This window comes from Sturnira hondurensis, unplaced genomic scaffold, assembly GCF_014824575.4.
Source record: "Sturnira hondurensis isolate 20B ecotype Veracruz unplaced genomic scaffold, ASM1482457v3 Scaffold0022136, whole genome shotgun sequence".
In the NCBI taxonomy this organism is placed as follows: Eukaryota; Metazoa; Chordata; class Mammalia; order Chiroptera; family Phyllostomidae; genus Sturnira; species Sturnira hondurensis.
Genome location: NW_028094767.1, coordinates 7,833,538 through 7,846,195, shown reverse-complemented (window position 1 = coordinate 7,846,195; position 12,658 = coordinate 7,833,538). Strand labels below are relative to the sequence as shown.

General features: G+C 36.0%; 1 protein-coding gene and 1 pseudogene across 1 annotated transcript; one reads left to right on the top strand and one right to left on the bottom strand.

Moving 5' to 3' along the window:
- Positions 1 to 3,965: 3,965 nt before the first annotated feature.
- Positions 3,966 to 4,107, top strand: LOC118978749 (uncharacterized; annotated as a pseudogene).
- Positions 4,108 to 5,610: 1,503 nt separating this feature from the next.
- LOC118978718 (60S ribosomal protein L21-like) lies at positions 5,611 to 6,135 on the bottom strand. Its single transcript, XM_037034340.1, has one exon. It carries the CDS (start codon positions 6,091 to 6,093, stop codon positions 5,611 to 5,613), a length of 483 nt encoding a protein of 160 aa, XP_036890235.1. The 5' UTR covers positions 6,094 to 6,135.
- Positions 6,136 to 12,658: the final 6,523 nt, after the last annotated feature.

Sequence of the window (12,658 nt, the reverse complement as noted above, 5' to 3'; positions counted from 1 at the left end):
CCTCTACAATGTACTACCAAAACTGGTTTGTAATTCTTATGTAGTATTTTAGATTTGTGTTTCTTAACTCACCTGTAAATTGATCATTACTACTTAAAATTAATCAGATTTATTATCACATTTTATTAGTTTTTGCTAATGACTTCTTTTTTGATAACTTGTTTTAGTTGATGCATACCTTCAGCAACTCTTTCAGATGAGATACAAATTTATATTAGTATGCCTAGATATTTTTGTGTATTTCTTTGAAACTTGAAAGACGTGCATTTTATTTTCCCTAATAATTGAAGCTGGTATTTTAATGTCTTTTGGAAACACTTTTGAATATAAAAAGCCTTTACTAATCTATTGTCATAGTTCATAAACAATTCTAAATTTTCTTTTTAGTTATCTTTAATATTTTCTAATATAGTGCACATTTTCTGTTCTTTGTAATGTTAATTTTCATGTATACTTATTTTTATTTTCCTTTGAGTCTTTTCAATTTACAGACTCACACCTTTCATAATATAAGGGATTATGCAGATAATATCTATTATATATTTCATCATTTCCCACTATTTCCTGTGTTCTTTAATTCTACAATGTCTATTAAATGTATAATTGAAATATTTTACTAAACTCACTCTACAATTTATCTAACTGGTACATTTTTATTTTAATATCTGCTTTTTATTTTAATTTATATACTTCTCCAAATTTACATGTTTCTTGTTCATATCTTTTTTTCAATATAAGTTCTTATCTTTGGTTATGGATGTAATTGTTTTCTAAGATTTGAGAAACTTAAACATACTTCTAAAAGTGTCCTTTACATATTATGTTATAATTTTAGTTTCATCAGGAATGAATTCTTTAACTCATTGACTCTGTTGGAATTGTTATAAGTTTGTCCCTGGGCTATAAAGTTTTAACTTGAATATTTATATTTCCAGATAGGCTTTCCCCCCTTCTATCTCCATACCTTCTCTGTTCTCAGAGGTGTTCTTGTCCTTCTCTCTGCCCTTCCTCTAAAATCTAATGAAGAAAAGCATTCATACATTGGTAATTTAAATGTAATGCCTTAGAAGGATATTTCATATTTACACCTCAAGCCAGTGCTCCCATCTTGTGGAAACTTGTATGATTCAGCCTGTCAGTTTAAGAAATCAGCTACTTGTTATGAACAAGTAGTCTTACATAGATCGTTGCAAATTTTTGGTCTATGCGGTGAACCTTGGTCTAATCCTCAGCCACACACACATGTTAAATTCTCATTTTCTTTCACAGGAGCTCAACTTTAAGAAACCATTGTCTTTTTTCTATTCTAATTTCTATCACCACAGCCTAATTTGTCTTTTTGTTTTATTTAAGGTTCTCAGAGAAAGTTTTCTCTTTATTTTACAAGTACTGTTACATTTGGATATCTACATAAATTATTCACTCTAATATTATGACCCAAATTCCATATATATATATATATATATATATATATATATATATATATATGCTATTTTTTAAGAATCATAATTTTCACTCTTTATTGGGGGTGCAGGGTATAGCTATTATACAAAAAAGAAATTGTCCTCTTTACTCATTTTTCTATGTCCTTACTTCAGTGCTAGGCATGTCATAGAATGACATAAAGACTGGTGACTCTAACCAAAACATGTGGTGCTGTTATACGCCCCTTTTTCAAGGCCGTCAGAATTCTAAATTTATTCTGGTAATAAACCTTTTAGTTTGAGAGATCTGACTCTATTTCAAAAGTTAGACTCTTTTCACCATATGCACAGAATTATTAAAACCTTTCTCAATATTTCAAGATTTACACGGTAGTTTGAGAACTGGCAATATCTCAATATAATGTATTATCTTACTTGTAGATTCACCATCTGTGTGGTTTGTAACAGGAGCTAGCCTGATAAGATTAAACATAGTTAATAGTGGAGTGTATTTGTTGCTCCTTGAAAAATACATTATTTAACAAATAACAAATAAACAAACCATTTAGACTACCATATATGTTTTTGTATATGTTTCATGTTGCTACATCAATAATCACTCTTTTATCTTTTAAAGCAATCAGTGGCTAATATCAGGGTACGTATATAGTTATATATCTATAAATTAGTATATATTTTAACATATGTAGTATATCTATCTATATCTGTATCATCTATATCTATAGCATCTATATCTCCATCTATTTATATATGTATCACAAACCTTCTATTACATGAATTCTTCTCCTCCTGTATTCCTTTTAACACAAGGTCATGTGACCAGAATCATTGTCCAAATTATGTGATGTAATAGACTAATGCACACATTTTTGGGAAAACTGCCAACCTGAAAAGAAAGAAGAACTTTGATATCCAGTCAAGAAGGCAGCATACGTAAATACAGCTCATCTTCTCACATGACCACATCAAAATTAGAACTAAATTACAGAACAACCATCACTCAGAACTGTCAGAAATCAAGTTGAATGGAAGTCTGAGAACTACGGAATTAAACAAATCACATGGAGGATGAAAATGTGAAATAGACTGGTCCCACATGTGGTGGATAAAAATTAAGGAGGGATATTTGGGGAGTGAGGAGCCCCAGCCCCACACCAGGCCCCCCAAATTGGTGTTACAGTATCAGGAAGATAAGTCCCATAATTATGGCTTCAAAAACCAGTGAAGAGTGAGGCAGTAGAAGAAACCTCAAGCAGTTCCTCTTAAAGAACCCACACACAAACTCACTCAAACTTACTCCCTCTGAGCTCCAAAAACAAGGTAGTAGTTTGAAAAACAGCAGTGACATACAGGGAGGAACAGATCCCTGCTGGCATCAAGGGAAAAGCTGGGTGACAGCTTTCTCCCAGACAGAAAGGCAGGCAGAGGCAATTGTCCCTTTTCAGAACCCTCTTCCCCCACAGTCACAGAGCCAGCAGGCAGGTGCCATATCTGAGACTCCACCAACTTGGCTAACACTGTTTGCTCCACTATGGGGATTGCCTGAGGCTCTGTCCCACCCAACTCACAGTTGTTAACAGAAGCTTTTCCATATGAATGACTGGTCTTGGTTCTTGCTCCACAACCTCCTAAATCCTTTCAAACAAGAAGCAGCCAGCCTCAGTCATCCCCCAGAACCCTCACTACTTGCTACAGCACTAGCAGTAGCCAGCCTAGATTCAAAGCTGGCTTTCCCTGGGAATCTCAAAGACTAGTACAAGTAGCAGCTGTTTCAGGTTGCTTTATAGCTCAGACAGAATGGTCCCAGGAAAATCACAAGTGGGGCTAACCTTGTCCCACAACATCTGGGAAAACCCAGGGCCCATTCACCCAGTGGACAATTACAGAACACAATGGACCACCACCACCCTGCCCCTGCACAGCTGATCCTCCACAGGAGTGGAAATTGGTGGTCAGTGGTTATAGCCAATCCTTGGAGCTGAATAACCAGGGTAATCTCTCCCATTCACCTATCAACAGCAATCAAGGTTCAACTACAAGAGGAGTGTGTATTCAGCCCACAAAAAGAGTGCACCTTGAGAACCCAGCTTGGGTGAGAGAGGAGGCTGTGCCACTGGACCCTATAGGAGGACACCTATGACATTAGGGCACACTACCAAGACAGGGAGTCATAGCAGCTCTTCTTAATACAAAGAAACAAACACAAGGAGGCTGCCAAAATGAGGAGACAAACAATTGTGTACCAAATGAAATAACAGATCAAAATTCCAGAAAAATGAACTAAACAAAATTGAGATAAGCAATGTATCAGGTGCAAAGTTCAAAACATTATGTTATAAGGGCATTCAAGGAACCTAGTGAAGACCTCAACAGCATAAAAAAAGGTCCAGTCAGAATGAAGGATACACTAATTGAAATAAAGAATAATTTACAGGGAAACAAGAGTAGAGTTGATGAAGCTGAAAACTGAATCAATGATTTAGAACATAAGGAAACCAAAACCGACCATATAGAACAAGGCCACAAGGAGGAGGTACAGTGTTCTCTCCTGAGTGTGAAGCCAGGTTTTGGTGTTGCTTTTGCAACCGCCAATAGCCATTGATGATCGTTCTTCTCTTCCTTTGGAAGAGTAAGAAAGAGGGAGTGAGTGCAGTCTGAGTGGAAGAAAAAAAAAGAACAACAAGGAAAAAAATAATCCAAAAAAACAAGAATAGTGTAAACAGCCTGTGAGACAACTTCAAGCATTCCAACATTTGCATCATATGGGTGCCAGAAGGAGAAGAAAAAGAGTAAGAAATTGGAAATCCATTTGAAAAAATATTGAAAGAAAACTTCCCTAATTCTGAGAAGAACAGAGAAGCACAGAGTGTACTTCTGAGAAGCACAGAGTCTCAAACAAGGTCAATGCAAAGAGGCCCACTCCAAGACACATCATAATTAAAATGCCAAAACTTAAAGATAAAAAGAGAATCTTAAAAGTAGCAAAGGAAAAAATGTTAGTTACCTATAGTGGAGTTCCTGTAAGACTATCAGCTGATTTCTTAAAAGAAACTTTGCAGGTTAGAAGGGACTGATAAGAAATATTTGAAGTAATGAAAAGCAGGGACCTACAGCTAAGATTGCTCTACCCAGTAAAAATATTCTTTAAAATCAAAGGGCAAATAAAGAGCTTCTCAGACAAGTAAAAACTAAAATAATTCATCATCACCAAACCATTATCATATGAAGTATTGAAGAGACTTATTTAAGAAAAAGAGGATCAAAGATATAAATCATACAGTGGCAAAAAGTATATCTCTATTAACAATTGAATCTAAAAAGCAAAGTAAGCAATAAGAGGAATACAGATAGAATCATCAATACAGAGAGCATTTTGATGATTGCCAGATGGGAGGGGATGTACAGGAATGACTGAGAAGTGAAAGGATTAAGAAGTACAAATTGACTATTACAGAATGGCCATGGGGATGTAAAGTACAGTAGGAAATGGAGTAGCCAAAGAATTTATATGCATGATCCAAAGACATGAACAATGGTGTAGGAGTTTCCTGAGTGATGTGGGGTGCTGAGTGAAAGGTTAAAAGAGAGGAAAATTGGGACCACTGCAATAGCATAATCAATAAAATATAATTAAAAATAGAAGAAAGGAGAACCTCAACAGAAAGAAAAGTGAAGTGTTCTGCAGCAAAGAGAATATCTGATAAGTCTACAAGAAAATCCTTTGTAATGCTGCTATCAATGGTTGAAATATTAATCAAAGCTAAGTATTATTTCTCTTTTACTTCTTCATCTGGAATTTTGATGTGGGTTATTTTGTTTGCTTCTTTTACATAATGTCATACTCACAAACCTTATTCAAATTAATTATTTCATTTTAACCTGTATTGTCAAAAATACAATTTCAACACTATAACTTTTCTACCTGCCATTAGTATGAAGAAAGTCCACAAAAATTTGAAAGTACAGCATAAGAAAAATCACTTTGAAATGTACATAGCTTAAACAAGAACTAATTAAAACAATCTATTTTTATTCAGCAGTGTAATTTTCTTAGACATCTGAAATTTAATGTGCTGTATTTATAATTTTCGCACCTGAAACTATTTATTTATTTATTTATTTATTTTTATTATCAGTATGGAAATCTTCGATTTTTCCACACTTATCATGCCATGAGTTCATAAGGAGTGGGTTCCCACAGCTCAGGCCCCTTTCCTTCAGTTCTCACGCAGTGCGCTTCTCCGGGTGGAGCAGGCTGAGGCTTCAGCTGAACCCAGATACCTTTCTCTTCAGCTTCCTTCTTTTTCTGATCATTTTCCTTCACATGTTTCAGGAAGCTATCTTGGCTCTCAGCATGCTTAATATGCTCAATTTGTACATGAATTCTCTTGGCGAGAATCTTGCTCTTGACTTGCTTGTTTACAACAATGCCCACCCCACACTGGGTGACGCTGAGAACTCTTCCACTTTCGCCATAATAACACTTGTGTGGCTTTCCTTTCTGAACAGCGCCCATTCCCTTGGTATCTACAATATCACCCTTCTTGTAGGTTTGCATATATGTAGCCAAAGGAACAACTCCACGTTTTCTATGAGGCCTAGAGAACATACAATGGGTATCTCTCCTCTTTTGCTTTGTGTTAGTCATTTTGGCAAATTACTGGAAGATGGCAGTTCCAGCCAAAAAGAAAGAAGCACATTTTTAGTATACAACATTTTGTCTGAAAGCAGCAACTCCTGAAAAGAAACAATTTATTTATATTTTATAAAGCTTTAATTACATAAATTTGAGTAAATTAATGCACCTAAAGATTTTGCCTCAATACTTGAAGACCCAATGTACCGTCATACCACAGAAACAGACTATACTTACCCTTATTCTCATATTGTCTACCAAAGTGAACCATGCCGCCATCCACTTGGGCACACACACCAGGGTCCCTGAGACCTCTTAGATGACCTTGTCCTCTACCTCCTATGGCTAGTCAATGATTAGATCATATATTCCTCTCTCCTAAGATTTTAAAATCATCCTTTCTTTGTTTTTCCCCCCTCAGTGTGTAATACTTTCCTGAATGTGGTACATTTTAAAATTTCTTCTTCTTCAGATTCATCAGCCCCATTAATCGCAAGTCGTGTTTGAAACATTGTCAAATCTGATAATACCATTTACTCAGTTAAACCCTTTGAACTGATCTTCCAATTTCTTCAGGATAAAATTAACCTCCATATTAAGTTTATTTATGATTTTGCCCCAATGAACTCTTTAGCTTCATTTCATAGTAAGTATGTATGTAATGCACTATTTATAGTGCTTACTATGTATCAGGCACTATTTCAAATGCTTTACAAATATCTGCTCTGTAAGTAGATATTGCTGTATCTACCATTTACCCACTGAGGAAGCTGATGTACAGAGCAGGAGAGTGACTATGTGTGGCTATCTTAGCCATAGTCACACAGTTACTAGGTGGCAGAGCCAGCATTTAAATACAGGATATCTGGCTCTAGAACCTCTGCATTTGGTGATCCTTGTTCTGCCTTTCTCTTCTTTCTGCTTCTACTGAAAAAAATCATAGTTGCATTTTTTATTTTTGTAAGATTTTATTTATTTATAGGGAGAGGGGAAGGGAGAGAGATAAACATCAATATGTGAGGGAAACATCATTTGGCAGGCTCCCAACTAGGGACCCAGGCATGTGCCCTGACTGGGAATCAAATGGGCAGCCCTTTGGTTTGCAGGTCAATGCTCAGCCCACTGAGCCACACCAGCCAGAGCTAGCTGTCTTTTTTAGATATGAATTAGGTAATTCATATTTCCTTATAGATTGATGCCTTCAAATAAACTATGCTTTCTCTTGGGAATACGTGTGCATGCGTTCCTCTCTACACTTTTGTCTCATGTTATAAAACAAACACCAACATCAATTCTACGAGACTTTAAACCTATAATGTTTTTTTGTTCCTTTCTCCCCTACCTTTTCCCAATCCATATGATACCCAGTGCATACATTTTTAGCCTAAAAAAATAACTTTCATACCATCACTTTTTCTTTGTTTCCGTAAATATTAGTGTAGTTCTAGCCACACATTCTTATGATGGGTATCAAAAGATAAAGAATGATGCAAACCAATTAGAAAAATTGAAAGAGCTTATTAAAGGGGATAATTCACACTGCAGCTGAAGTAAAGAAAAAGCATGTGAATACAGGATGAAGATACTGCCATTCTTTTCTTTCATGAGAGGAGAGAATAATTACTGGAATGAGAAAGCAGGGACCTGGGAGAAGGCCGCTTTTCCTGAAGCTATGACATTTAGTGGAGAGATGCTTCCAGGCTAAGGCCATCCTACAGAGAGTGATCTTACAGAAATAAACACCCCGAGAGCCACTTCTTTTCTCCCCACAAATCTCTCCTAGGGCTCTCACTGATGGACTCCACCTGGAATCTAGAAGGCAAGGAGACTCATTCATTAGTCCATATAGGTCAACATTCAGAGGTAGAGAACAGAATGGAATGTGTGAAGTGGGGAACTGGAGGGGCAAGATGAAGACTGCCAGAACACATCCTTCATGTTAGAGAACGACATTCCTCAATTCTTAGGAGCTCATTGAGATGTAAGCTTCAGAATAGATCCCTTTAAATTAATGATTAAAATGCTCAGATCTGTGTAAGATTGATTATTTAAGCAAAGTTGAATGTTTGAAAAGTTAATGTGAATAATTTTGAGTTTTGTGGTTGTCAAAATAATCTAAATTAGGGCCAGGCAGACAGCTAAAACTTATGCAAAATGATTGGCTGTTTGCTTGACCAATTTAATACACACTTTTTTCTATGTGTTATTTGCTTTCTGCATTCAGGAAATACAAGGTTACTGATCTTTACTTCCATTATGTTCCTATCTGCACCTCAGAGAATATGAATATCCACCAATACTGATGTTTTTATATTGATCGCTGAAGAAATTATAATGGACAAATTTGTTCTGTTGATAAGATACACAAAATAACTACTTGGTTATTTTTAGCAGCCTATTTTTATGGATGTCATTTGACTCAGTTATATATGATTAGAATAACCAAAGAAAGATTAGTACTGGCATTTTGTCAATTAAAACCAATCAAATGAAAGGAAAGATTTGAGGACAGAAATGTTTATGTGTTTAGTAATTATGTTTAGTAATTCCTGGTTTCTTTTATGTTTCCTTAAGTAATATATTTTCAAATATTTGTTGTTAGTGCACATGGCTTCCCTGTTCTTGTTGTAAGTACTAAAATTCTACAGATTTGTAATACCTGCACTTTGTTTTCCTTTGGATTATTAAATATAACTGTGTGACTACTAACTAGTACTTCTTATTCCTGTCAATTTTATTAAAGATTTTATTTATTTATTTTTAGAGGGGAAGGGAAGGAGAGAGGGAGAGAGAAATATCAATGTATGGTTGCTTCTCGTGGGTCCCCTGCTGGGAACTGGCCTGCAACCCAGGCATGTGCCCTGACTGGGAATCGAAACACGGTTATTTGGTCTGAAGGCCTGCACTCAATCCACTGAGCTAAACCAGCCAGGGCTTCCTGTCACTTTTTTTACCCCAGCCCTAACACCCCTCTACTCTGGCCTCCATACATTTATTTGTTCTCTGCATCCATAAATCTCTTTCTATTTTCTCTGTTCGTTATATTTTGTTCTTTAGATTCCATATCTAAACGATACCATGACATCTGCCTTACTCTCTCCAGCTGATTTCACTTAGTTTAACACCCTCCAAGTCCATCTATGGGGATGTAAGGTAAAACATAGGGACTGTAGTTAACAATACTGTAATAACTATCAGCGATGCCAGGTGGGCATTTGAATTATCAGAGGGAACATTTTGCAACCTATATGAATGGTCACCATATATGTCCAAGTGCTGCATACTTGAAATTAATACAGAAACATGTTGAATACAAATTATAATTAAAAAATAAAATTAAATATAAGTTAAAAATTGACTATGTATGCTAGTGGAGAAAATATATAAGGATGCTGCTAAGAAGCATTTCTAATAATACACAGTGTGATATCATCGATATAAGTTACAAGGATATTTCTTTTTGGCATTATGGTATATAAATATCCTGGACTACTAATTTTATATGCAAAAAAACCCAAAATATGCTGCACAAAATTATGTATGCTTATCTCAGCTGGCAAAACTAATAGATCCTCAGAACCTAACTGTAAAGGAAAAGAGCTAATCTTGAGAGGTAGAAAGCAGTGGGGCTGATTTTGCTTCAGGGCAGGTTCCATTTCCTCTTGACTTCAGTGTCTGTTTCATCTGCCACATGGAAGAAGAAACAGACACAGAACAGGAGAAAAACTCAGGAACTTCACCCTAACTAAGAGTCTAAAAGGAATTTGCATAAAATGCTTTTACTCTTAGTGAATATGTAGACTAGAAATAAACCTACTCCTGAAAAGGTGAAATTAAGAAAATTACCTGACTTGATTTTGGCTCTGTGAGGAAGAAAAAACATTATCCTTTGAGAAACTGCAAACTCAAACAAAATCTCCTGGAGTTTTGCAGCTCTGATTCACATAATTCGCTCTGAGAAAACTTGGCAAGAACACAGTAAATGTTGTCCTGTATTGTGGAACCCATCATCCACAGCATAAGCTATTACAAATGGAAATCATGATCCAGGTAGGCCTTCTTCCCTCACAAAAACAATACAAGTTCCAATCAAGAGTAACCAAATGCAGAGCAAATATAGCATCGCAAGGAACAGAATAGAAAAATAGAAAGAGATTGGCAAAGATACACATAATTCTTAAACACTGATTATAAAGTAATTGTGTTAAATATTTTTTAAAAAGTAAAAGATAGATGTTAAGAAACAAGAGATGTAAAAATAAGCAAGCTGATCCCAAAAGCTAATAAAGAGATCATGCAGAAATAAAAATAAGAAACATAATAATTGAAAAAGTATTAAAGAGACCATGAGACCATTTAAACAATGGAAGGAAGCTTTAATGAGTTAGAAACATACGTGATGACTATGTAGAATGCAGTAAGAGGCAGGCACTGCTGGGTTTGGTCATGCAGCCTCTGAACTCCAGAACATTCAGTGTGTGAAGTGATCCCGGAAGAGATGGGGGTGGGGGAAGAAGCTTAAGAGGTAGAAAAGATAGAAGCTGTTCTGACATATACCCAGTAAAGAGTAAGGAACGGAATAAGAGGAGATGATAGCTTAAAATGTGTCAAAATCAAGAAAAGATACACAACTTCATCTGTTGCTTAAGACAGGGACACCTTCTGAGGAATGTGTCGTCAGCTGATTTTGTTATTGTGTAAACCACACGGCGTGCACGCACACAGACCTAGATGGGACGGCCTACGCACACAGGCTGTGCGGTGTACTCTACGGCTCCGGCATTACAAGCCTATAGAACATGCAACTGTACTGACTGCTGTAGGCAATTGTAATACAGTGTTAAGCATTTGTGTATCTAAGCATATCTAAACATAGCAAAGGAAAATATGGTAAAAATCTGGAATAGAAAACAAAAACTGGAACACCTGTATAAGGCAATTACTTTGAATAAAACTTACAAAATTAAAGTTGCTCTGAGTCAGTGAATGAGTGGTGAGTAAATGTGAAGCCCAAGAACCTTACTGTACATGACTAAAGGCATTATAGATGCTGTATATTTAGGCTGTACTGAATTATTAAACATTTATTTTTTAATAACAGATTAATCTTCATGTACATATTTTTTAGTTTATAAAATTTTTAATTTTTTTAACTTTTGGATTCATAGTAACATTTAGCTTCAAATACAACTGCACTGAATAGCCGTACAAAAATCTTTTTTATTTCTTTATTCTCCAAGTTTTTCTTTCATTTTATTTGTTTTAACTTTTTAAACTTTTTTGTTAAAAACTAAACTATACACATATACACTAGCTCACTCCTACACAGAGCCAAGACCACGCACATCACTGACTTCCACCTCCACATCTTGTCCCACTGGAAGGTCTTCAGGGGCAGTAACATGCATGGAGCTGTCATCTCCTGTGATAGCAATGCCTTCTTCTGGAGCACTTCTCGAAGTACTTGCCGGACGCTCTTTCTGATAAGGTGTCACTCTTTTCAGAAATATGGCCATGCTGCTTTCCTCGGTTTCTTTCTTTCTTTCATCATAGAGTTGCTCATAAGTAGATACTATACCATACAATTCTTCTCTATTAATAATAACTTTTTGTCTTGAAGTCTGCTTTCAAACTTTTTAAGAAGATTTTTGAGGTCTGCAAAATCTTCTGCTAAACCATTCAGTGTGAATTTCCTCAAGGGTTTCTCTTTTTCTTCTGTTGTTTCTTTTGTTCTTACCTCTTCCTTGGCTATCCATTCCTGTTCCAGATCCAACAAGTTTTTATTAGTCAGTTCCTCAGGAACAACCTGTAGGAGCTCCTCAACTTTTTTCCTCATTTATACCCAAGTTAAAATTGTTTGCTATCTCACCTAAAACCTTGTTGATTTTTCAAACTATCCTTGGAAAAAACCCTGAAGTCATGGATGAACTTCTAGTGTGTCTTCTTCCAGATGCATTCATACACTCTCATTGTAACACCCCAAACCCAAACAAGGTTTCTGATGTAGTCTTAGGTGTTGTGATCCTTCTAGAATTGCATCAGTATCTACTCAGTGTCTTCCTCAGTTACAATAATAGGCTGGGTAGTTGTCTTTCTAAGATTGTAGGTCTTAAAAGCTGCTATAAGGACCCTAGTTCACTGTTGGTTGGATTGCAGACTGGTACAACCATTACAGATAGCACTATGGAATTTTCTAAGAAAACTAAAAATGGATCTGATTTTTGACCCAGCAATTCCACTGCTAGGATTATATCCTAAGAACCCTGAAACACCAATCCAAAAGAACCTATGCACCCCAATGTTCATAGCTGCATAATTTACTATAGCCAGGTGTTGAAAGCAACCTAGGTGCCCATCATTAAATGAATGGATCAAAAAGCTATGGTACATTTACACAGTGGAATTTTATACAGCAGAAAGAAAGGAGGAGCTCCTACCCTCTGCAACAGCATGGATTTGGAAAGTATTATGGTAAGCAAAATAAGCCAGGTGGTGAAAGACAAATATCGTATGATTTCACCTTTAACAAGATCCTAAACAACAAAACAAACAAGCAAGGAAAATATAACCAAAGACA